The sequence below is a fragment of the Onychostoma macrolepis genome, chromosome 17 (genome assembly GCF_012432095.1).
Source record: "Onychostoma macrolepis isolate SWU-2019 chromosome 17, ASM1243209v1, whole genome shotgun sequence".
Taxonomy (NCBI): domain Eukaryota; kingdom Metazoa; phylum Chordata; class Actinopteri; order Cypriniformes; family Cyprinidae; genus Onychostoma; species Onychostoma macrolepis.
The window spans coordinates 14745445-14772384 of record NC_081171.1 but is presented as its reverse complement, the minus strand read 5'-3'; the positions used below and the strand labels follow the sequence as shown (position 1 = coordinate 14772384).

At 37.8% G+C, this 26940-nt stretch overlaps 2 protein-coding genes across 6 annotated transcripts; one reads left to right on the top strand and one right to left on the bottom strand.

The window, feature by feature from the left end:
* The first annotated feature begins 42 nt into the window (after positions 1-42).
* On the top strand, positions 43-14790 carry fam149b1 (family with sequence similarity 149 member B1). Its single transcript, XM_058750123.1, is given in 17 exon segments — positions 43-506; positions 929-1048; positions 1206-1353; positions 1496-1638; positions 3564-3677; positions 3777-3935; positions 4022-4200; positions 6928-7070; positions 8005-8073; positions 8529-8644; positions 9446-9546; positions 9549-9669; positions 9759-9882; positions 10524-10649; positions 10756-10837; positions 10929-11066; positions 12767-14790. Coding segments are annotated over 17 exon segments (1998 nt in total). The 5' UTR covers positions 43-459; the 3' UTR covers positions 12835-14790.
* Positions 14791-15800: 1010 nt separating this feature from the next.
* On the bottom strand, positions 15801-26658 carry ndnfl (neuron-derived neurotrophic factor, like). 5 transcript variants are annotated; one of them, XM_058750466.1, is made up of 4 exons: positions 26469-26658; positions 22097-22294; positions 19248-19372; positions 15801-17859 (listed from the first exon to the last, which is right to left on the bottom strand). In XM_058750466.1, the coding sequence occupies exons 2-4, from the start codon at positions 22255-22257 to the stop codon at positions 16433-16435; spliced, it is 1713 nt and encodes a 570-aa protein (XP_058606449.1). In that variant the 5' UTR covers positions 22258-22294; positions 26469-26658; the 3' UTR covers positions 15801-16432. The 5 variants fall into 5 exon arrangements, with proteins under 5 accessions (XP_058606449.1, XP_058606447.1, XP_058606446.1 ...); XM_058750464.1 differs by lacking the exon at positions 26469-26658 and adding an exon at positions 23819-24478; XM_058750463.1 differs by lacking the exon at positions 26469-26658 and adding an exon at positions 23922-24477.
* Positions 26659-26940: the final 282 nt, after the last annotated feature.

The following is a 26940-nucleotide window of genomic DNA, read 5'->3' as shown; positions in this document are numbered from 1 at the left end:
GAGCAGTGTACACGTCATGATGGCAAACCACGTTCAAAACTTCACTTCCCACAAATCAGTGGGCGCGAGCACCTTGGTCTCCATGACAGTCTTGTTATTGTTGTTCAGTAGATAATCATGGATGGATAAAGAATACAACTGCTTTTCTCGCCATTAAACATTTCCTAATAAATCAGTCGACGATATGGTGAAATAATCGGATTTTCGTTATATGTTCGCGGACTCTTTACTCCTCCACACAAGGTTCGATAGATCAGGTTCGGCCCAGCTCAGTGCTGGATGCTACACCTTTTTCCTCACAGCATAGCTGTGATCCAGTCTGTGTGGTTCCTGGTGGGTCCGACTGTTTGTGAAGCATGAGAGGGCAGCGGTGGTGCAGCGGCCCGGTCCGGACACAGGAGGCTCGGAGTCGGATCACAGGCTTGACGGAGGAGATGCGCCTGTAACCGCTTCAGGAGGATGATTTCCCGATACAGCCGCCGGCCTGTATCTCACAGCCTAGAAATGTACGTATAAATCACACAGACACGATCTCAAGCTCCCTACATAGACTGCATTTTTGTTGTCTTTGTTTCGTATGTAGGCAGCTCACTAGGTTACTATGGATTGGTGTAAAGATAGATAGATAGATAGATAGATAGGTTATCAATCCAGTTATTTGGTAGATAGATAAATAATCAAATAGAAAGATCTTTGTATTGATCCTCCTTAGACAGGCACACAGATAGATAGATAGATAGATAGATAGATAGTCAGGTTATCAATCCAGTTATTTGGTAGATAGATAAATACTCATATTGAAAGATCTTTGGATTGATCTATAGATAGATAGAAAACCTTAGATGGATAGAAGGACAGATCTATTGATTGATTGATTGATTGATTGATCGATCAGTATCTCTCTTTCTCTCCCTGCTGGTTTTGGTAGTCGTGGTTTGTCCCGCAGCTGTCTGGACCAGCATCCTCTTCCAGAGGAGGCAGATGATGGTTCTGTGCATCCTTCCAGACTCCTGCATGATCTACAGGAGGACATGTCCTCATACAGCAGGTGAGTGACAGGTACAATGTGTGTCTGTACAGGTATCTATTAAAGGGACAGGCTTTCATCGCTGAGTATATCATGTGAATTGTCGCATAATATTCACTCTTTCCAATCTGACGTTTGAATAATCACATAATCACACTCACACTCTCTCTCTTTCTAGGTCTGAGGAGTCCTCTGCATCATCCGTCAGATCAGGATGTCAGACACTCACCACAGATGACACAGCTCAGTCTTGGTCTGGTATCCATAGTTACACAGGAACTGGCATCTCTACAGAACGCAGCTCTGTCTTCTCGTGGGGCTATGATGTGAGTGATGACTTGAATTCTAAGGGGCTGTTAACACAAGATGCGTTCTTCTTATTAACTTTACACAGCGTGTTCAAAATGGGCTGCTGACAAGTTCAAATTCCTTTGTTTTTCCGTCTTTCTTTCTTTCTTTACCCTGTAGGAATTTGATAAAGCTGCCTCCAGGCAGGTCCAGCAGATGTTTGAAGAGATTGAAGAACTGTTGTATGAGAGGAAGTGTGAAACACAGCTCAAAGGCCTGCAGGAAGAGTGTCAAGAGTGGGCTTCGCGATTCCCTCATCTACGGTACGCACTCGCACACACTCAGATCTGTGAACATCAGTGACGCCTTCGTAGTCTCTGGTTAGGTCTGCAGAATTAATCTTGTTTTAACCACGATCATGATTTCTGCACGTCTCATTTAATTGTATATAATCATCTGCAATATTTGCCCGCTAATTATTTACCCTGAAAATATATTTTCATTTGACATTTCCAATCTCCCATTGCAATACTGAAAGTGCTATACAGTCCTTCATGGTGCTGTTTGTGCTAAATCTTCAAGGAAACCTTCTCATTGACAGACTGTAATAAATCCAAACTTCAATCTCAGGTTTATTGTTGGAGAATGGTTGCTGAAAAATGCACTTTGTGCGACAATACAAAGTCTTTTGTTGTTTTATTAGAAAAATGTTAACATAATTTGGAATTTTTGGAATTTGTATTAGAGATAAGCTTCTTAAGCTTTTACAAGATAACATTTTTATTGAATGAGAAATTAATTTAGATAATGTCTTATTTTATATGATAAATCAAGAAATTAGATGAGGTGAAAAAAGCCTTGTGTATAAGCTAACATAATTTAAGGGAAAATGCAATAATTCTGATGAAGTGTTAAAAGAAATTTCTCAAGTGAGAACATTCATGATTTAATAATCGCATCGATATTAAAGTCCTGCATCTTAAAAAAAAATCTTCTGACTTGCATAAAAAGGCTAAATATTAACTGCCATTTGAAGGTGCTGAGTTCAAAAATATCAATACAAATATTTGGATAGTTTTTTCACAGGATAAGAATTAAGAATTTTAATTACTAATTAAAATTATATATGCATCAGTTAAATATATTTATTAAAATAACAAAAACATTAAAATGTCAAAAGTTTCATTAAACTTACAATCTGCAAATGAGTGGAAAAATATGTTCAAATACTCCAATAAATGTCAAAGAACTTTGTATAAACACAAGTGTTTTTCAAGCTTTTTTTCCACAAAATCTTTAGTATGAATGTAGTGAAACACCCACAGATGTCACAGAAAACATTTGGGTCATGTTTGCATTTTCTTCTGTCAATGGGCTATACAACCCGAATTCCGGAAATGTTGGGACGTTTTTTAAATTTGAATTAAATGAAAACTAAAAGATTTTCAAATCACATGAGCCAACATTTTATTCACAATACAACATAGATAACATAACAAATGTTTAAACTGAGAAATTTTACACTTTTATCCACTAAATGAGCTCATTTCCTGCCTGCTACGGGTCTCAAAAAATTTGGCACGGGGGCAACAAAGGGCTGAAAAAGCAAGAAATTTTGAAAAGATTCAGCTGGGAGAACATCTAGCAACTAATCATGTAACAGGTCTGTTACATGATTAGCTATAAAAGGGATGTCTTAGAGAGGCAGAGTCTCTTAGAAGTAAAGATGGGCAAAGGCTCTCCAATCTGTGAAATCAGTTTAAACATTTGTTATGTCATCTATGTTCTATTGTGAATAAAATATTGGCTCATGTGATTTGAAATTTCTTTAGTTTTCATTTTATTCAAATTTAAAAAACATCCCAACATTTCCAGAATTCGAGTTGCAATTCTAACCTTGAAATCAGGATCAGGCATGAAATAATCTCTTCACAATCATTCATGCATGTGAAAATTACCTGTGAATTGAACAAATAGTTCTAACCCGGCTACGAGGAAGATATAAATCTTGTCTTAATGGCAGTTTTTCAGGTGGTTAAGACATAAAACAAGACTTCTTCAACTTACAAATGGTTGATGAAAGAAAAAATGATTTTGCGTGCTAGAGAAAAACAGGCTCTATTTCAGCAAAAACAGAAGTAGATTGGTGAATTTTCGAGGAAAATAATTGTGATTTTAAAAGTTTAACTTTTATCATGCAGCCCTGTCTCTGGTTATTAAACCTATTTGGGGCATTTGTGTGTGACAGGATCCTCGGAACACAGCTGGTGTGTCCTACAGATGAAGGATTCCAGTGGTACGCCACACCAGCTCATGTGCCCGTCCCCTCCAGTGGCGGCCAGAGCAATGAGAAAACTAATGAGTGAGTCATCTGGGGGTTGTGGATGTGTGCTTTGTATGAAATCATTAGTGTTCTATAAAGCCTATTTTTCATGCCACTGTGTATGTGTGTTTGTGGTAGGTTGTGTGTGCAGGGTCGGAGGGCAGTTTTGTGTCGGCCCACTTTGGAGGTGACCCACCCTCATGCCATGCCCAGTAGTAACAATGGAGACGAGTTGCCCAGGGTGATCGAGGCTGAGGGGCTGATAGAAGAGTATCTTGCCTACGATTGCAGGGACCTGTGAGTTTGTTTGTGTGTGACAAATAGAAATTTGTCTGATATTTTTCTGAGATTTTTGTAGATGAATAATATGTGTGTTTATCTAGGGACGAGGAGTGGGAACGTGACTATGTGAACAGACGGCGGAGGCGCTGGCTGCCCCCTGTCTCACCTTATCGCTGTCGTCGGGAGGCAGTGCTTGATCTGCTTTTTGATGACGTGTGGCGTGAGCTCATTGGCTGGATGGAGGAGCTTGTACGTAGGCATTGGGAGGGTTTTGTGTCAGGTAGATGAATTTTCAAATACTTCTAATGTGATGGTTATTTTGGTTTATGTTTAGCAAAATGGGAACTGGAAAACTGGGACTAGTGTTCAAAAGTTTGCGATCTTTAACATTTTTTAAAAATGTTTTTGAAAGAAGTCTCTTATTCTCACAAAGGCTGCATTTAAAGACAGTAAAAACAGTAATATTGTGAAATATTATTACAATTTAAAATATCTTTTTTCCTATTTGAATATATTTTAAAAGGTAATTTATTCCTGTGATGGCAAAGCTGAATTTTCAGTTGCCATTACTCACATATTTAGCATCGCATGATCCCTCAGAAATCATTCTAATATGCTGATTTAATATTATTATCAATGTTGAAAATAGTTGCTGCTTAAGATTTCAGTAACACTTTATTTTATTTAATAAACTTTCTTTATTATGTCCTTGTTACACATTACATGTATTTACTATTCTAATAACAATAAATTATGCATAATTACATGCAAGTAACCCTAAGCCAAACCCTAATCCTTACCCTAACCATATAGTAAGAACATGTAGTTAATTATTATTACTCATTACTTAAATATGTAATTACACTGTAACACAGACACCTTAGCCAAGATTTTTTTGTGGATATTGTAATTTTTTTGTATATTTTGTCAGAATTCTTTGATGAATAGAAAGTTCAAAAGAACAGCATCTATTTTAAGTTTTTGTAATACTGTAAAAGTCTTTATTATGACTTTTGATCAATTTAATGCATCAATGTTGAAGAATAAATTCTTAAAATATACTGACCCAAAACTTTTGAATGGTAGTGTATGTTTAGCAACATTGAAATAATGTGAATGTAGATTTTAATCTGGTTATGGCAGTGAGGTTAATGCATTTACATAATTCTTACAAAATCAAAATATGAACAAATTCTTATTTATATTCTTGTGCATGAAACAATATATAGAGGATAGTGCACATTATAAGGACATCACCCTGAAGGAGTTTATTTTGTGAAAATGATCAATAGACTGTACATTGTAGGGATGCACCAATAGCACTTTTTCCAGAACTAGGCCGATACTGAAACTTTTATTTGAGGTATTTGCCGATACTGAGTATACCGATACCTGTATTTTTATTGCATTTGTAATTTGAAAAAATATTGGGTACAGAAGCCAAAAGAAAATGTTTAATATTAGTTCATTTAGCAAATAGATATTTCCTTCAGTTATTTTCACACTAAATTATGGCCATTAAAATGGATTCTACAAGTTTTTGTTACTTTCACTGTTCATTTTTTTGCTCTATGGTACACCATCTTTAATTTAATAGCATTAGAGCTGCTCCATTGCAGTGGCTCAGTACTGTAATCACAAGACGTTTTGCTGTAATAATGCAGGGAACCACTCATATATAAATCTTATAAATAAAAACTGTGATGAACCTATCTTCAGAAATATAAGTTGCGTTTTTTCTTCTGAAATGTGCTGCGAAAGAGATATTTGCTCTCTACAAGATCGCGCAACTGTGCCATCGTGCGCTCAGTCTACTCAGCGTGCTTTGCTTATCGGCTCATGCACATCATCTATACAGGCGTGAATATTGAATGTTTAACATTTATATTAAATGCATACATACATATACCTTGTAGACATCCTTATTATATAATAACTCCATTCTGCTCTCTGTTGTTCTGTTGTCGGTGTTTCTTTGTCTGGATACGGCACTGTTCACTTCACACATTGTGTGGTATCTGCGTTTGATATCGGAGCATCCCTAGTACATTGTACTAAAAATTGTCCTTCTAATTAGACAGCTCACCAAATCATTTAAAGGGATAGCTCACCCAAAAATGAAAATTCTGTCATTATTACTCACCCGCATGTCATTCCAAACCCGTTTATCTTCGGAACACAAATGAAGTTATTTTTGATGAATTCCGAGAGCTCTCTGACCTTCCCATAGACCGCAAGGATACTTAATTCGTCTCCTCCGCATTACCCTGGCGCCATTTTGGAGAGTATCCACTGAACGTAAACAACGCATGCTGTTCTGTGTCAGCAGCAGCAAGCGGATACGTTGTTTTCGTTCATATCATAGCGTCATCAAAGTAAACAACGTATCCCACGTAAACAGTACGCAGATACGTTGTTTTCATTTAGATCATAGCGTAAACAACGTATCCACATGCTGTTTGCATTGGATACGTTGTTTACTTTGATGACGCTATGATCTGAACGAAAACAACGTATCCGCCTGCTGCTTTATTTGTATTTTTATTTTTGTTTTCTTTGCGCATAAAAAGTATTCTCGTAGCTTTGTAAATTACGGATGAACCTCTGATGTCACATGGATTATTTTAGCGATTTCCTTGCTATGTTTCTGGACCTTGATCGTGGTAGGATCCTTGCTGTCTATGGAGGGTCAGAGAGCTCTCGGATTGCATCAAAAATAATTAATTTGTGTTCCGAAGATGAACGAAGGTCTTACAGGTTTGGAACGACATGAGGGTGAGTAATTAATGACAAAATTTTGGGTGAACTGTCCCTTTAAGAAATGAAATACTGATTTGAGGTGAATTTATATTATGTGAGAGGAGACGGCAGTGATAAGAGAAATGGTTTAGGGGTAATTATTCAGAACTATTTTTTAAATCAGCATGTTGCGTTTGGCCGAATCAAGGATTTCAGAGAATCATATCATGGTGAAGAATAATCTCTCTTGAACATCTCTGTCCATCAGATGATGAGAAGAATAGCGTGGCCCTCAGCCCTGCCTGCCCTGATTCCCAGAATCCTTTTCTGCTGCTGTCCAATGTCTCAACATTGCTTCCTCCACTGTCACAGACCAGAACACAACAGCTCACGGCCAGCTTGCAGGCTCAGGTTAGTCAACTGCTTGTAGAACAGAAGCGTTCCTACTTTTCCTTCAATGACAGATGGATGCAACATTGATTTCATCTGAAATCCCATCTCACTGATTTCAGATATCTGTAACCCTCCCATCCCCTGCCATCTGCTTGATGATATCCTCCAAAATATTTAATTGACAGGATTCCCACGATCTTGGAAAAGTTAATAATCTGGACATGTCTGTAGTGAATGGGTAGTTGACATGAAAAGCTTGAAGGAAGTTGCAGTACTGCATCCAAAACTATTTGACTTTTTATACAATGCATGCAATATTAATTGTGATAACTTGGAATTTTTGTACTTTTAAAAATTAATTTGCCACACTACAGTACAATTTAAAATTAAGTCATAAAGGGGAAAAAATGAATAAAATTCTGAAATAACCAAAAGAAACTGCACCACATAACGTCCCTTATGCATTAATAAAATTCAAAATAAATAAGTAAACAAATCATGGACATGTTTTGCATCAAATACTGCCCCAAAAATGTATCTTTTGCTCTTAAATATTTAATTGGCTAGAAATTGCATTATAGTTATAAATTTATTATGTAAACCACTTTACCCAGATATTGTGAACAACTGGAAAAGTCAAAGAAATGAATTTGTCTGAAGCTGTGGGAATTCTGTATATATGCTTAGTCATTGTGGACAGATCTTCACTGCTTTGTGTCCTCTCACATGTACATACTCAAAAATACACACAAATGCTGTATTTCCCTGCTGTCAGCATTTGTCTTTCCAGCTTTTTTCCCAGGCTTTTGATTCATTAACTTTTTACCTCCTTTTTTCTGTGTTTTCCTCTGTGTCCCTGTTTCTGTCCAATCATCCATCTGTCATCTGTATTCTTCCTTTCTCTTTCTATACCTCTCTATTTCTATCCCTTCCCTTCATTTTCTTTCCAAAGAGCTCAAAGTCATGGGGTTCAAAGCACAAGTCAAGACGGAAATCCAAAAAGCAGAGAAAGTCATCGACAGTATGTAACTCTACCCTGATAACAACACTTAAATAGAGAGGGCGAGCATCTGTGGACCAGTTTCTCTCTCTTTCTCCTTAACTTCAACACTCATCTTTGTTTTTTAACACACAATTCGCTGGACACTTTTTTTTAACATCCTTTTAAACTGCCTGACTTTATTTTAAGCTTGCTTTCATTTTTAATCTTGTGGAGGTGTTTATAATGCTTGTTCCCACTCTTAGTTTTGTTTCTGTTCTGTTTTAGTTTTTTTTTTTTCCAGTGTCTTTTTGTCTGTTTTACACGTCATCGCATGCTGTACAGATGATGGATGTCAGATGCTGTGAATGCCATTTCCTGTTTGTTTTTTTAATCACTGAGATATACAGATTTTTGCATTATATGGCAAAAAAATGAAAACATGAATTTGCTTAACTTTTTCTCTTTCTTGCTTCTCTCTGTCTCTGTTCACACAGACCAGTCGAGTACCTGCAGGCGCAACGGTTGCTCATCACAATCTCAATGACCTCATCATGATACATGGCATTCCACTGCAGCAAAGGAACATGGGAACACTGGACCGAATAGCTCAGTATGAACACTGCATAAGAAATAAACACAACCTTTACAAATTACAAATTGTATATTTAAGACTGTAGTTTAGTGTTCTGATGTTGCAGAAATTGGTCCAAACTAGAGGTCAGCTGATATAGTATTTTCCCTGTACAGTCAACAAGGTATGGGAGAAAACCGACTAGTGCCGCCCATAGGAAAAAATCAAGCAAACACATCCAGGATATATTCCAAAAGCTGTTTTATGTTTCTTAATAACACAATAAATGAAACCTCTTTAAAAATAAATTGATTGGCCTCTAAATAAAACTTCTAACAATATAAGAAACAATTTTTTTCAGTTTTTTAAAATTTTTAAATAAATACACTATTGTTCACTTTTGTTTTTGAAAGTCTTTTATACTCACCAAGGCTGCATTTATTTGATCAAAAATACTGTAAAAACAGTAATAATGTGAAATAATATTCTTTTCAATTTTAATATATTTTTATAGAAAGTTAAAAAAAAAATTGAAAATTCATTTTTTAATAAATTAATTACAAGAACCAGCTTATATTTGCTTGTGGTTGTATCATTTGTTTCTGTATGCAACCAGCAAAGACAACACGGTTAAAAAAAACAATTATCTTTGTTTTGTTTTACAGTACTTAGTCTTTTTATTCAGACCACAGACTCTGGCAGAACATCAATTCTTTTTACGTGCTGCCATAGATTAGCGGTGCATGAAAAATGACATCTCCATGGCTTTTTTTTTTTTTTAAATGAATCGCACTATAAATCACACTTTCAATAATCCTATCTTTATTTTTCTGACCACAGGGACTCCGAGGAGAAAGTGTCTCATCGTCCCGGCTCTAGTGTCATTCCCACCAGTAAACCACGGCCCCGTCGTGCACTGGAACAAAGCACCTCCTCTTTGACCCGCCCCCTCAGTCGGCACGGCGACGGAACCCACCCCCCCGCACTCTAATGCCATTGACGTCCAGTGTTACACAGTCTATCACAACTGGCTCCATGGAAGAGGTGGTTAGAGGCACAAGATTGTAAGAGCACCATTCATTTCAACTCCTGTACTACTTTGTTTCCTGAAAAGCGATTCTCTTGCAATAGCGTGTGTCTTTGTGTGTTTTAGGACGACTGCCAGTGATCGTTTGGCCTCACCTCCAATGCCTCTCAGTAGAAACACACTCCTCCCTCCCATTGGCACAGGAGACGCAGACCACACATACTCCGGACAGCACTCGCGGCTCATGCAGGTGCTTTTAACACACACAACCAGACATTATTAAGTTTAGTAGTTTCATGAGATGGGTCATCAGTATTTTTAGTTGTTTCTGGAAGGGAAAAATTGCAAATGTGTATATCTGCTAAAAAAATAATTTTGTTTAGAAGTACATATACTTATGTTCAAATGTTTGGAGTCAGTAAGATTTTCTTAATTGTTTTTGAAAGAAGTCTCTTAGCAATAATTAATTTATTTGATGAAAAATACAGTAAAAATAGTCATTTTGTGAAATATTATTACATTTTAAATGAACTGTTTGAAGAAATTATTTTAAATGTAATTTTCAGCAGGCGATCATTCAGAAATCATTGTAATATGCTGATTTAGTGCTCAAGTTTCTTAATATCATCATCAATGATAAAAGGGCTGTGCTGCTTTAATATTTATGTACATGTGTGTGCACACGTGTGTATTTTTTGTTTATGAATTAATATATTGAATATATTTTAATTGTATGAGAAATGAGAACATGCATAAATGTAATTTTAATATAAATGTAACTTTATTATTTTATGTCAGTTAGTGTTTATTTTATTTCAAATAACAAAAAAGCTTTTTTTATGGTTTTAGTGTTAGTTAACTATGAAAACTCTGGTAAATACATGTTTGTAGAAGCAGAGAGGCTCCTCGAGTCGTGCGCACAGTGCAGTGACCGACGAGGGTGTCAGTCTGCAGCCCAGAGACAAACTGCACCTGCTGGACGTGTTTTCCAGACCCAACACCACACACACCTTTAGGGTGAATCTCTCCCGCACATGTGTATACATTACATAAACTTCACCCTGACTCTCATCATGTGTTTTTATTTATGTGTGTATTGATCATGACAAAACGATCTTTGCAGTCAGACACCCCTTACCGCCGTTCATTCACTGGAATAGACAACATCGGGCAGGGACGACCTGGCAGAGCGTCTGTTGGTGTAGGTGGGTGCATACAAACACACATCGGACTTGTAGATGAACACTATAATTCTATAAATTGTCCCGTTGACTGTGTTTGGGTGTGTGAGTGCAGATTCTCTGGGAATTGGTGTGACTGGAATCAGTTTGGGCATCAGCAGCTCCTCCTTCATAGACTCATTTTCTCATCATCCCCTTGGCCACTTCCCCATCGAGCATGAGGAGGAGCCAGATGCAAAAGCTCCGCCCCCAGGTCAGTGAGAATCAGTTTTAATGAGCTTTTTTGCTTGCTTTTTAAAATAATGGTAAAAAATAATGTACAGAAAAACATAATAGTATTTTCGTTATTAGAAACTATGGTAGATTTGTATTTCTTGAAGGAAACACTAGTGCTTGCAAGGCAGGTTTCTGTTAAACTTTTTGTTCTATGTAAACTTTGTTTGCAGTGTGAATGTGACAATAAATAGTTAAGTCAATATCATAGCAATAGTTAAATTGAATCAATGGCAATTAAATATCTAAATACACTGCTGTTTAAAAGATTGGGTTGGTAAGATTTTTTTAATGTTTTTTTAAAGAAGTCTCTTCCAAGGCTGCATTTGTTTGATCGGGGGGAAAAAACCCAAGCAAAATTGTGAAATTTGTTATTTAAATAGTGCTGGGCAACAATTATTCGTGAATAATCGCATCCAAAATAAAAGTTTTTGTGTACATAATATATGTGTGTGTACTGTGTATATTTATTATGTATATATAAATACACACACATGTATGTATATATTTACAAAAAATGTTTTGTTTATATATTAAATATATTTATATATAATATAAATTATATGAATATTAATATATACATGTACATATTTTCAAAATATATACTGTATGTGTGTGTCTTTTTATATACATAATAAATATACATGGTAAACACACATATATTATATATAAACAAACTTTTATTTTGGATGCGATTAATCGTGATTGCCCAGCACTAGATTTAAAATTACTATTCTCTATTACAATATATTTTAAAATGTAATTAATTCCTGTGATGGCAAAACAGAATTTTCAGCATCCATTACAGTTCTTCAGTGTCACATTATCAACAATTGTGCTGCTTAATATTTTTGTGGAAACTGTGATTTTCATGACTCTTTGATGAATAGAAAGTATTTATTTGAAATAAAAGCATTTTCTAACAATGTTAAAGTGTTCACTGTCACCGTTCATCAGTTTAATGCACCTTTGCTAAGTAAAAGTATTCATACTGACCCTAAACTTTTGAACGATTATGTAAATGCAAGAAAGCAGCCTAAAACAATTCAGCATGCTAATGCTGTCAGTTAGATTTTTAATAATGAATAATTATAAAAAACTAAATTTGCATAACAAATCTTGAAATTAAGTTTGTTTGAGCTGAATTAATTGCATAAAAATGTGGAAAAGAAAAATATAATAGGAATATCAGAAGCCTTGCAAGCACTTTAATAAGATTTATATGTTTGGTCTCCTCAAATTTGACCCTTCGTAGTACTTTATATTTATGAATATTAAATAATTTTAAGAGTTATGATGAAAGAGTGAAATGTAGAAAGGAAGTAATTTATTATTCTGATTTATTATCAATTTATTATTTAACATCTATGATTAATCATTAAGTACCATGCTCTAACTAAAATGTCTGAGTGCTAAAAGTCTAAACTTTTTCTTAAGATGGAACTTCCTAAACCTTACACAGATCTCACAGGAAATATTCCCTACAGTACATTTGTACTACAAATACCCTGAGTTTCCCTTTAGAAACTCATCTTGAATATATAAGATCCTGACATGACTGGACTTAGCATAAAATGTAAATAATTTTGGTGAGAAAGCAACCACTAAGAATATAAAAGTACCTTTAAATGCATGAACATAGTGTTCACATTTTGTCTCTCTCTCTATCACTACACCTAGTGTCTGTTCCAGCACGTTCCCACAACAGAGGCGGTTCGACGGCACGCAGTAGCAGACCAGGGCTTTAACACAAATACACATACACAAACACACAATCTCCATCACCTTCTTGAACCAAACTCACCTCAGCACTGACGCAACTTTTCTTCAGTACTGACGGGCGCTTTATACGTCTGCTGGACTTTTGTATGACACGCCGTTTGGGCGTGGACTTTATTTATGACTGCTGTTGTTATTATTAGTAGTATTGTTATTCATGTTGTTGTTTGAAATTTTCTAAAACCCTATTTTTGTATATTGGACTATTCAGCTTCATACGGCTGCCAAATACAGGAAACTGTCTTTCCCTTACATCTGTAGATGTACTGTACATGCTGTACTGTATGGAGTAACTACTTTTGGTTTTCGCTAAAGACGGCTCTGTGAAGCCTACATGGAGTTTCTATGCAGGTTCATTCAAGCAGGGTATTTTAAATTGCCTGGATGTTGCCTCACCGGACCCTATTGGATCGTGGAACCTGCTATAGAAGATTATACTATCTAAATCCTAGACGGATGTTCCATTGTGATGCAATTCCAACAATTTCATCCATGATCATGGACAATAGGTGTGTAAGAATACTTTTTATTAAGATTACGAAGAGTCCAAAGGGTTGTAACCCTTTGTATCATGATTCCAATAACATTATAACATTCAAACTGACTCCAAGGTCTTAATCAGTGTAGAACCACCTTGACCCTGTTTTTCAGAGGGAAACACTAATACATTGAAATTCTGGAAGCACACCTGCAATACGAGAGCGGGCCGGTACATTAGTACAGCCTACATAATGACGGATGAAAAGAGGATTTAAAGTTTCAAGTTTCTTTTTTTAAAACCATTTGTTATTTAGAAAATAAGCCTTTGTGATTGAGCCTTAGTCCCGTGAGCCACACAGAACTTGGCAAGCGACGGACAGGATGGTGTTTATTAATTATTACATGTATAAATAGAAACGCACACAAAGACTGCAGAGTTCAGGGTTTGTTCAAATAAGCGTACTGTAAAAATCTTCTCTCTTTTTTTTGTCGGTTTAAAGTGGATTTTACAGGAATATTATAGGGAAATCTTTCATTTAGACTTTTAAATGGCCATTTGGTTCTTTTGGTGCCAGGAAATCCTTAAATATTTAACACTGACTGGTAAAGCACATTTTGACGTACCATTTTACTGGCAGATATTGAATGTGGCTCTTACAGGTTTGTAATGTTTATGTGGCAGCTTCACTGTAACAGCATTTATTGAAATCGTACCGGCTCTAACTGAACATTTGCATTTCTCCGATTTGATTAACGTGTTGATCTCAGTGAGTGAGTATTGCTTTTAATCGACTTTCTTTCTGTCTGGAGAGTAACTAAGCTCAAAGCATGTATTATGAGTGTACAGGCCATCATAATGTTTGATGATCAGAGAGATGGATTCCTCTACAGCCATACGGAAGGGATGTCACGGGAAGACATCTCTTCATACCCCAGCCTAACGCCTCCGCCTCCGCCTCTAAGTCAGATCCAGCTATTCTTCACTCAGCTCAGCAAGGACAATCTAGAGTTGCAGAAGTTGTAGCCATATCGATTTCTAGAGTTTCTTTGTCACTCGACAGAGATTTCTAGAGTTCCAGCAGACATTCTGCTGTCTGACCACAGAGTTTCATTGCTGCTGATTTGAGTGGGAAGATTTCAAGAGCCATGTCACCCGGATCAACAGACCACACTGGTCTTTTAAACACGGATGCAGATCTTTTGCAAGCGGATGTGTTTGGTGTGTGGAAATAATGGTTTATCTGCTCTAAGTCTGGTGGAGATGACAGTGCTGGATGGGAGTGTGTGTGACTGTGTGTGTGTGTGTGTGTGTGGAGGTGACAGCTCTTGGCAGGTGTAGCACTGCTGTATCTATGATTCCCCCTAAATGTTTACCTCTGTAACATAAATGAGAATGGCAATTGAACAATAAAGGTAATTATTTGAATAATATGGTGTTTTTCTTTTGGTCTTTAACAGTATTGTACATTAATGTGGTTGTATCTCAGTAACTATACAGCTCCGAGTCAGCTTCAGTTGTTTTGTATGTTGGTTTCAAATACCTAGTTCAAAACTGCCTGAAATCAAAATAACATTAGTGATTCTATTCTTATCATAGTTTACGTATTTTGCTATAGCTGTTGGATAAACAAGTGAACTTTAAAACCACAATTGCCTATATTATAAATTTAAACAATTCACAAATTATCAAAAAAAAAAAAAGACAAGGTTTTGATGATTATTCTGATCATTTTTGGTTTGATAGCTTAACAGTAAGTTAACAGTGAATTTTTGCAGTTTTCCATTTTAGTGAAAGGCTATGAAAGAATTATGAAAGTACAAAATGACTGATATGCAATTGAAATGACATAAGGACATTAAACCCATTGCACACACACATTATAAATAAATAAGACTTGTTTCAGTCGACTTAAAGGGACAGTTTACCATTAAAAAAAAATCTAATCTCTCTTACACCATCCTCATCAAACCTGAAAGATGTATTTTTCTCTTTTGTAGAATGCAAATAATTTTGAATTAACTAGCCAATGTTCAAAACATGTTAGACCATAATGATCTAACCTGTAGAAGTACTAACTAAACAAATATAATTAGTGATTCAAAATCCCCATAACTGTTTTTGGGACATCCAGCAGCAGGTTTATTCCTCATTTGGACGGCAGAGGGAGTCCCTGAAGCACTTTTGATGTCTGTGTGGTACTGCAGCATCCAAAGTTCGTCGTAAACATTTTTTATATTAAATAAGAGCTCACAATGTCTGATTGTTATTTGTATAATCAGTATTATTACTACTAAGACTTTCTTACTGTCACAGTGGTAAAATTTGTGTACCTGTTTGCATCTCTACACTGAATCTCTTTCACATGTATAACCTAAAATTAGTCCTTTTTATATTCAGGAACACCAACAGCCATTGCCCTTGACGAATGTCAAAGTGTGAAATATCTACATATGATTTTCATGTCTGGTTGGTAACTGTGTTTTATTAGTGCGCAGAAGCGCAGCACAACAATCACATCACAGACAACGAAGCGAACTGCTAACTCGTTTTTCCCTGCTGCATGCTTTAGCAGAGCATAATCAACACACTGACTTCACACAGCTCTTTCGCTCTCTCTCGCCCCTTCCTCACTTGGTGTCTTTCTGATTCTGGTGGCAGATTGAGAGATCTGATACAGCTCTGGTTAGCACTGGTGCTCAAAGCCCTCCGGCTGTTTCTCTTGCATATTTTGGCACGGTCCTCTTTTGTGTAAGAGACGAGAGAGTTTTTGTTATTCAGACACTCAATACTGTATAATTAACAACAGAGACGGCATCACACACAACAACACAAACATTAATACGGGAACATCGTAAAGTAAATTAGTTTTTGCTGGTGTGAGCTTGGTCTCACCTCTCGGTATTTTGTGTGTCTGTATGTTGGCATAATTATGTGTTTATGTCTTTCAGTGGTCACGTTCGACCTCCACTGCACCAGATCAAGGCCCCTCCCATAGTTCCCTCTCTGGCCTTACAATGGCTTCCCTGTGGCGTAATGTCTCTCCATTGAGTCCTTCTCCACTGAGAGCAAAATTCTGAAATGTCCACTCAACATTCACTTCTGGTTCTCACCGTCTTGCTGTGGTACTTAATTGGAAGTCCCCAGCGTCTCATAAGATAAACGTCGAACACATATAGCATCCCTGGTTCCAGTTCACTGATCACCGCTGTTGTGACCGCCCGGCGTGGGTTCAACTCCTGGAAATACTTACAGAGGACTCTCTCATTTGCAGGACGGGATTCTGGGTCGATGCAACGATCTGTCGAGGTGTGTTTGCTGTCAAGTGGGATCTGCCTCCGATAAACGCAATAGAGACTCCGCTCTTCGGTCCCCATCCAGGCCAGAGTGACGGAGTTGCATGTCCGCAACTTGTTGAAAGACTTGATTTGTAGTGTGGTGGGAAACACCGGCACGGCTCGGCGATGGTACGCCGATGACGCCTGCATTTTGAGACAGAACTTGGACTTGCTGGAATCGCCATTAGGGGTCGTCGATGAGGAACCTAGAGCCACGGCCTGGAGCTGGATGAGGTATGATGGGGCACCGTGCAACCATATCTGGGCAAGCTGATGTCCCACCTCTTGAGACGTCAAAGTCCGTCCTTTACTGGAGACGGTGACCTTGACTTTACTAGTGCTGTTGCAGGTGTGCAAGGTAAGGAGGCCATTTTGTTGCCACCCACGAGGTTTAAATCGGAACTGATCCCCCTGTAGACTGCTTGCGTCCCCGCTCAGGGTGACCCATTTGACCTGGCCTTCCCGTAAGGATGTGACAGCAGGACGAGCCTCCTCGTGTGTGCGGGCGAAAGTGCCGGTGTAGGGCGCACTAGTGCCGTTAACCCTGTCCACTACGAAGACGTCAAAGTAGTACTGCGTATCCGGAAGCAGGTCTGAAACCGTGCACACGCTTTCGATGTCCCTGCACACACATCCAGGGTCCTCAAACTTGTCAGTCGTGGATGATTCACGATTCTCAAGGGCATCCGGCTGCCGCCACCACCAGTCTTTAAGCGTTGCCCACACAATCTCCTTGCTTTGTTTGTCCCTCCTCTGTCTCTTCTGCACACTCTGTATCTCCTTTCGTATTCCCTCACGAGCAGCGCAAAGACTTCTATAGTTGTGTTTGTGGTTGACTAAGACGCAATATTCGTGATGTGGCCGGTGACCATCTTTAACAACTACGGATGAGCTCGGAGCCCAGTTTAAGGTGACACTGGTCATGCCCACTCCCAGCGTGTGTACTCTGGGGTCCGACGGCAGCTCTGGGAAAGCCCCCGTGGGACCAGGACCTTCGTGGAGGTACGCCGACACCTGCGTGTCCTGTTCATTTGATTTCAGCCGTAGGATGTAGATGGACGCTGGAGCGTAGGCAGGACCGGTGTAGGTGTCTACAGCATTGCCGGTGTAGGTGTAAATCCTAACCTCTCTTCCAGAACCTCTCCACCAAACCTCTGGCATGCTCTTCTTCGAGCTCCCTGCAGAAACGAAGCATTTCAGATCAAGATCAAGCATATTCAAAATACAGCTCTAATCAAAAGAGAGCTAAAAACATTTGGGCGGCATGCACGGATAAGCCTGTTTTTCATGCAAACCATCATTACTTTTGTCGGCACACTTTTAGAGGGAACGTTTGGTAATCAAAGTGAATAATTTAAAGGTGTAGATGGGGACCCCTGAGTTCACAGTCTAAATGATTTATATGTCACTTTATGACTTTATAATGCTGCTTTGCCTGCCAGACTATCTCTTCATTTCAGAACATGCGCATGATTACGAAAGAGTGCAGAAATGTAGTCACCATAAAATGCAATGCAAAATCAAATCATCAGGATTATTCTGGTACTGTTAAGACACATGAAGCAGATGTGTCTTCCAAATATTAATAAACATACTTACTAATTGTGAGATGCTTTTTGAAACACAAAGCATTTAACTGTCTAGGGTTATGAGTGAAAAATATTAATTTAATTTATAATGTCAGTTGGTAACACTACACATTAAGGTTTAATGTTAACATTAGTTAATGCATTAGGTATTGTGAACCAGGGTTTATTAATATTGATTGTTAATTTTACATATACAATATACATACATTTTAACATTTATGTAGCACGCACAAATTTCAGTTAACTATGAACAACAGTATATTTATAATTACAATTAAATAAATAGTTCACCCAAAAATGAGAACTTATTTTACTCACTCTCATGTCATTTTAATACTGTATATTATTTTTATTTAATGTTCCACAGAAAAAAGAAAGTCATACAGGTTTGGAACGACATGATGAATTTTCATTAACCTAGATTAATAAATGCTATACCTTTTTTACTTTGTAAGCTCACAGTACCTAATTCATAAAGTAATGTTAACAAACAGACTCTTATTGTAAAATGTTACTAAAAATTTAAATTAGAAACAGACGTCAATGTTTATCCATCCAGACTGTGCTTGCATATGTTGTATCTCTTTGTTTCTGTTTGAAAATGTTTTTCTTTCTTGTCTTCTCTCTGTCAGGGAAACAGCCTGGAGATTTGGAGATGGATAAGAGGAGAATCTTCTGTCCACAGAGGCCCTAAAGCAACACAACAGCAGTTTTACACCTGCTAATTAAATCAGTGAGCCTCAAGCGACTGCTTTGCTTCTTCATTAAAGCCTCTGAAGGGATGTAACCCGTCCGCCCTTTGGATATAAAATCCCTGAGTTGTCTGTTAGCCCTGGTTAGGTCTATGCCAGCACTCCCCAAACACAAACACACGTACGTGTTTGCATGCATGCACAAATATACCTTCAAGCAGACACAAGTCCATGAATAAGCATATATATACACACACACACACACACACACACACACACACTCACAGTGTGCTTTCTTAGGCGGTTTATCCTTAAGGGTCCGAACAGCCAAGCTCCATTCGATGGGCACTGCACAGGGGCTCACAGTAACGGACAGCAAATCGGCTTTCTTCTTCAGCGTGAAATACAGTCTGAAACACAGATCAGTATCTGTATGGATTAGACACAGCAAATATGATTTATTTGGTCTAATTATTCATAAGAGCTCTGAAAAAATCTGTTTTTATATTCCATAAATTAACCATTAATCATAAATTAATCGGTCTAACAGTCTCCTTTAACAATATGCACCAGCCAAATTGTGTCTCATTAAGTGAATCTAATTCACTCTATTTGTATTCCTCATTTTTTTTTAAACAAAAAACATGTAACTGTGACTTAATATCTCCTGAGACTTTGAGCCAATTGCATAAAAATAGCCACTATGTTAAAAATGTGTCTTAAGGACTAGTTTGACCAACTAGCAGTTAGCCAAAGGGTAATCAGTCTTGCTTTTTGGAATGAAATGAAACCAACCTAATCTGTAACTGATTTTAAAAAGTTATGACCAGTCTTGAAGAAAAAAATAGATGACTAACTTTTTAAGACTATAGTCTAAGCAGTTTATGCAACTGGCCCTTTGTATCTCACAATGTGGCCTATTTTATTTTTTACTCTAAAACAGAAACAGACTTCCCTAAAAGACCCTCTACTGAAATTAAGCTGCAAAAATATCTTGTTACAAAATCATTGGATTTCTGACATCAGAAACCCAAAGACTTTAACACATGAATGCCCACATTTATGAATAAATGCCTATTCGGTGTTCAGAAACTTGATCCATTCAGTCATATTATTATTTCTAAATACCATAGTAAAGATAAGAGTAAAATATAGGAATGTCCAGCTGTTCCTTGTTCTGAATATCATTCAGAAGGATCTCAACATTAGAAATGAGTGGTTGAAGTTTTTGTCAGTCCCTGATCATTTCAGTTCGAACTTTACTGTTTGAGTGAAATTGCACTGTATTGTGAACATTTGGCATCTATATTATAACTGCCAGTAAATACACTTGTGAAAAGAAGGCTTATGTGAAGAGAGCATTTATTTTAAAGGAATAGTTTGCCCCAAAAAATCTTTTGTCCATACAATGCAATTCAATGGTCGCCAAAAGTGTTCGGTTACCAGCATTCTTCAAAATATCTTCTTTTGTGTTCCACAGAAGAAAGAAATGCATACCGGTTTGGAGCAATGTGAGCAAATCATGACAGAATTTTACTTTTTGGGTGAACTATCCCTTGAACTATAAGTGTCAGAGAGAGGGTGAAAAAAGTGGTTATTAAAAACTAAATGATGACTAATATTATTTAAAATGACCTCAGGGGAAAAAACATCTAATGCTAAAAAGACTACGACATGACATCTTTAAATAACATGCCGCAGAGCTTCCTTGGAGACTGTTTGACTGCTGTTGTTTGCACAAGTTGATCTGCTAATGAAGGTGAGGAGAAACAAAAGCAATGACTCCAGAATGACTGATCTCTGATAAGCTCCTATTGATCCATCACCGTCGTTTAGATATGCATCTCCACAAACCCTAATGTTTACAGATCACAGCTGATGCCAGGTGCAGCATCACTGTAGCGTGCTCCGCTCAGGCAGGAAACACATTCACTCTCCCTCCGTGAATAACATCACACTGGGCAGAATCTGGTGAACCTCCCTCGGTGCGTTCTGGTAACACCAGCCATTTGGCAACAGCCACTTCCTCTGACCTTGAAACCCTGCTAGTGCGGCTGCCTTCAGTCAATGGTTTTCTGCATCTTCAACTGCTCATTATATTACTGCTATGGAAATAGTCAGACATTAGATTTAAGACTCAGTGTTTGTTTAATGTGATTTGAATCTCTTATTTGCATGCCGCTGGCACAACGGCTTGGCACATTATCATAATATTGATTTCATTCTTCTGGTAATCAGGTTTAACTTTGACCTTGACAACAAAAGAAAGGGTCATAGTTTTAGTTTGAGGGATTGCTTGCAGGTACACCTCAGGTGTGTCCATCCCTTACCCTTTTAATGCAATTTTTAGTAAGAGTTCTGTGTGGAAAGCACAGTTACAATCTTTTAATAGATTAATTAATTTGATTTATGATCAGCAGCTCCTGCCCTGCGGGCTGTGCATTCAAACTCATTCTGTTCTTCTCTCTCTTTCTCTCGTTCTCGCGCTCAGTCTGAAGCCTGACACCACCTCTGTTACGGGTGAGGGAGCAGTTCTCACTGTGATTCTCACTGGCTAGTGTTGCTAATGGAAAAAGAAAGCTGCAATTTTAGCTGCTTGAATCCAATGGGTTTGATAGAGAGGAAACTGGGAAATCTGTGGCATGATTTTAAGCCCATTATCAAACAGATAGGAGGAAATAATTGACCCATCACTGATTTTGTTTGCATTGCTAGTAAAATGTAGCTTAATGTCTTTTCTACAGACTGTTTACAAAGAAAATATTGTAATATGGTGACCAAAATTATTAGAACACTAGTATTTTCACCAGCTAGAAAATGATTTTAAGTCAGCTATTTCTATCTTTTGCTGTAGTGTGTCAGTAGGAAATATCAGTTTACATTTCCAAACATTCATTTTGCCATTAATTGTAATAATCCAGTGAGATTTTTGTTTTCACGAGGAGTCTGACAACAGCCAGTGCTCCACACAGAGATCTAATCTGATCATCATCCAGTCTGTCTGGATTGGCATGAAGGGACAGACTAAATCCAGAAGAACTGTGGCAACGTCTCCCATTTTTGTGTACCTGCCTCTTATTGGAGAAATTCTTTATTGTCTCTTTTAGCCTGTGTGTGTCTAGTGTTTTCTTTACCTGCGAGTGCGTCCTTTAGGCAGATGTACTGGTGTGACCCTGTTTTCACTCAGCCATGTTGTGGGGTGTAATGTCACTTCATTTTCGGGTGCCAGGGTATGGATGGTGGCGGGACCAGAAAAGAGGGCCATGGCCAGGCAGAGACACCAGGAGAGAGCCATTCTCGTCCAACACAAACAGCCACTCACTTACACTTGCCTGGAAAACAGACAATGTCAGTTTTAAACAAGAGGTAAGAGCTTTTATAATGATTTTTCTTTCAATAACTTTTGATAGAATATTTCACTAAAAATCAGAAGGATGATGTTAAAGGACAATGATGCTTTTCTTAACTTTTTAATTTTATAGAGCTACTGGGGTCAGCTCTCCCTTCTTAAAGACATCTGAATTCTCATACTTATAGTATGTACTAAATATGATTAAGAACTTTAAGGATTTCTATTCTTGAAGTACGTGCTTGAGTTCTGAGGATTTACTACATTTGCCATGTTGCACTGTCCATTGACCTTTATGTTCTTGACCTTTGACCCATGACATACTAACAACAACACTGTTAGAATAAAAAGGGGCAAAACTGAGGTATAATTTTTGAGTGTGAAAAATAATAATTTACCTATAGACATTGTTACACAAGTACAATAAAGTTGTTTTTTTTGACAAAATACTGTTGATATTCATCAATTGTAAGTCACTTTGGGGGGAAAAAAGCTTTAAATGTTTTTGGTATAGCACTTGAAATAAGACATCCATCTCACAGACTGTCTGCCATTCTTATTTTTTAACATTTAGAAACTGATGGTCCACTGCTTGCACACTTCACAATCTCTGCAGATGCAGTATGTCGTTCAGATATTGTTCGCCTACCACTGTTCAACTCATTGACGTACTTCCATTTGCATACTATTTATTACAGAAAAACGCATAAGCGTACAGACTTTAGTGAGAAGTTGATTTACGTATCTTGTCAGTTAGTCCATCTATTTAGATTACAAACGGCTCATGCTTTGCCTCATGAAAGCTCCAAGACAAATGAGGACATCTGGAAGTTTCAAAGGAGCTGATAATTCAGCAGAATTTTTGACTTTATCTCATTTCACAAAGTGTAAATCCATCATACTTGAAACATCTGCCTTGTCCTTGATGTGAAAGTTGGAGATAAACTGCCAACTTTAAATTAAAATTAAGATTAAAATCTTCTAAAAGCTGTCAAAATCCAACTCCGACTGCTGAAACTTACATTCCCGGGCTAAATCCTGGGAAGATCTGCACTCTGGGCTGATGTGTTAGATGACAGTGCTGTTATTTATCTCCCAAGGTGCTGACAAACTCGCTTGTGTTTCTACCGACATTCAGCACAAAGGTTATTCATTACGGCTGACAAGCTAAGAACAGAGCTATCAGTCAATCAGTTGATTCTCACACTCCATCTGTTGTGAGGGCAAGATGAGAGAGAGAGAGAAACGCGAGAGGACGAGAGAGAGAAAGTTAGCCTCATCCCAGCTGATGATTCATTGATAGCAGGAAACATTTGCCTTTATTCAGAGAGAATTATTTATATGAGCAAAGAAAATTTGCTATCCGCTAACACTCAGTGCTCTCTGCTTTGACACTCTACACAGAAGCCTCGCGCTGCGAGACGAGAGCAGCACTTCAGCGATGCCTGGCAAACACTCACTTGAATCCATGTCTCTATTTTTAACAGGCGACATCAAATTGGTTTACCGTGGAAATATATTTCAACTCCACTCATTATGTACGAACAGCAGGCTGCTTTGGTTGTATAAAAATCCATCGACAAAAAGAACAAACCCGACCAAAACAGCACCTGGAGGTAATCTGAACACCGCCGAGCGGCGTCTGTGGGGGAGAGTTGAGGAAGTTTGAAACTCTCAGATGTTCAATCGGTGTTTATCTGCAGCTGATGGGCCCAGTGATGTGAGTTCACGTCCCCGGGGAGAGAGAGGCTGCGATCAAAGCCGTCGTGCTGAAAAGTGTCCCCATAACAACACGCATGGATGTCGCTGGGGAAACGTTGCCCCGTAGATCGGATGACAGGCGGTGGAGTAAACGCGCATGAGACGCATCACCCAACCTCTGCTCTGATTATGACTGCTGAACAGGCCCTCATTAGAGACAGAGGAGAAGAAGGATGGAGGGTGGAAAAGAGGGATGCAAGGAAAGTGTGAAGGGAGGAGAGAGAGAGAGCTAGATGGGAGCGGGAAAATGTCCAGGAAGATGAAGAGAGGGATTAAGAAAGGTGAAAAAAAGACAGTGAAGGTGAGAAAGAGAGGATCGGAAGAGGGTAAAAGGGAGAGTGAAGGAGGGAGGAGCCGAACAAGGGCGTAGGAGGTGAGAGAGAAGGACGGGAGGAGGAAGGAAGTGTAAAAGAAAAATGGAAGACAAAATTGGCACGTTCACATAAATACAGGAAAAAGAGCTGGATAGATGGTCGTAAAACCTCCGGGTGAATGAACCCAATGTTAGGGTTAAATGTCCTCCCAAAATTAAATGAGGTGTTAAGAAGAATTTTGCATTAAGAAAAAAAAAGGTTTTACATATTTTATTTTTGCAATGTAAAATTTTCATGTCATTTTCTTCCCAAATTCTTATTATAATGCAATGCAATAAATAAATTAATAAATTAAATTAATTTCAAAAAGTAAAAAATGGTATCATATATTTTACATATTTTTTTAATTATTGAAATAATTTTCAATTATTTAAATATTTATATCATTAATATACTTAGGCTTATTTGAAAGTATTCACTCACAATGGCAGTGTTTGCCGTATTTCATTTAATATGATTTAAAAAAAAAAAAAAGTTTAATAAACAACAACAGCAACAACTGTATTGCAGTAATGAGAATTGGCTTTGAGAATGCCTAGACACATCATGGTAATGAGAATGTGGGGGGAATGTGCTCAATTAAAATTAGCCTAATTTCATAATGCAGAAATATGAATCGTCCTGAATATGATTCTGTATGCAAAGTATAATTTTTGATGTTTTTCCTTTTGATTTCCCATGTTTTTATAGTACACAGTCTGTCCGTTCAGTAAATCTCACCCCAATTTTATTTCTCTCTTTATCTCTCAATCTCTGTTTACTGTGTTCGGTGAGCTCGTATTACTGTACACACTCTCTCTCTCGCTCTCGATTTGTTGGAGAGCTTGTTGATGGCGTTGGTGGCTGTGGTGTCATGTGACACATGCTCTTTGCAGGGGTCCTGACTGCTCCCAGGGGAGCCAGATATAAAGAGAGAGAGAGAGAAAAGGGAGAGAGGAGGAAAAGAGAGAAAGAAAGACAGAAAAGGACTCCAAACTTGAATGGTATAGAATGAAAACTGAGAACTCATGCAAAGATGTGGGCCGTAGGGGGGTAAATAGACAGAGATGGAGAGAAAAAGGGTTTAGTGAAAGACTGAGGGAGATTGTGGACAGAGCAGAAATATATTATGGTCATGAACTCAGGATCTAATTGTCGACTTCAAAAAGTCAAGTAACACTAATTGCTTTGTCTTTCTTTTCTTGCTGTATCTGTCTCACTTTTAAAATTGAATTGAATTCAATCATGGCCATGCAGTTTCAGTGCTAGCGCAGCAATATTATGAGAGGATATTTACAGAGGATATGTTATCATAAAATTGAACAAAATTGCATTTTTAATATTTTTTATAAATGTTTATAAATTTTACATTTTTATATTAGAATTTAATTTTAATTCAAGATTTGAATGTTGTCATATTTATTTAAATATTTAATATTTGAGATTTTGTAATATTTTAATAAAAAAGTAATGTTATCAGATTTATAAAAATATTTTATATTGTTTTTAAATGTTATATTATTTTTTTTAATGTAAGATTTCAATGTTATCAGATATACGCAATAAAAAAAAATAAAAAAAACTCTCTCTTGCTGACACCGTGACTATTCTAATTTTTAGATATTATGATTCAGTTCGAGTTTCATCCACACTATGAGTGTGTTAGCCCTGCTCTGGATTTCCCTGAAACTGAACCATCATCCCAAACCACAGACTATCTCACTGCTGTACTTATGGGCTATTTAGTGGTCAAAGAGACATGAGTAAAGACACATGCATATAGAAAGAGGGGGATGATCCCAGTCTCATGTAACAAAGTGATGGGTCAAAGAAAATAGAGACTGAAGAAAAAGGTCTCTCATATTACTAAACATTTACACTTTTTTTCTACAAAGCAACTTGCATTCAAAATTTACAATATATTACTTTGTGTTTTCACAGAGAATTGAACCCATGACTTTAACGTTGCTAGCACCATGCTCTACTAGTTGAGTCCCTGACATGTAATCACAGACACACAAACACGCAATCGCATGCACTTACCTCAGCCAGCGCTCAGGACGTTCACTCTGAAGAAAGAAGGCAGGAGAGGTGAAGAAGAGCAGAAGTAAACGGGTCTGATGTCTTCTGCACTGGTGCTCAGAGTCACAGAAACTCCCCTGTCCTGCTGGAGTCCTGAGGATAGAGGGAAAGAAAGAAAAAAAGAAAAGCCCTCCCACCCTTCTCCTCTCCTCTTTCTCCCTTATCCTCTCTCTTCTCTCGTTTCCTCTCCTTTTCTCTCCTCTCTTCTCTCCCCCCGACCCAGATCGGTGCAGTCTGATAACTGAGGCGCGCTAGTCAAACAGACACATGCGCGTGTGGACTGTGTGTATGTGTGAGAGAGAAGAGATAGATGATGGATAGAAGGATGGAGAAAGTGTCTTGGTGAGTGCTGTCGTTGCAAGAGGGGTGGTAGTGTGTGTGTGTGTGTGTGTGTGGAGTAATTGCAGAGAGAATTGGGGAGGGTGTTTGGAGA

Excerpts from the sequence above, each read along its gene's own strand:
- ndnfl (XM_058750466.1), bottom strand. The coding sequence starts at position 22,257 with ATGGCTCTCTCCTGGTGTCTCTGCCTGGCCATGGCCCTCTTTTCTGGT. Across the intron at positions 19,373-22,096 it reads CCTAAAGGACGCACTCGCAG|ACTGTATTTCACGCTGAAGA; the intron begins GTAAAGAAAACA and ends TCTGTGTTTCAG. Across the intron at positions 17,860-19,247 it reads ACCGCCTAAGAAAGCACACT|GGAGCTCGAAGAAGAGCATG; the intron begins GTGAGTGTGTGT and ends TCGTTTCTGCAG.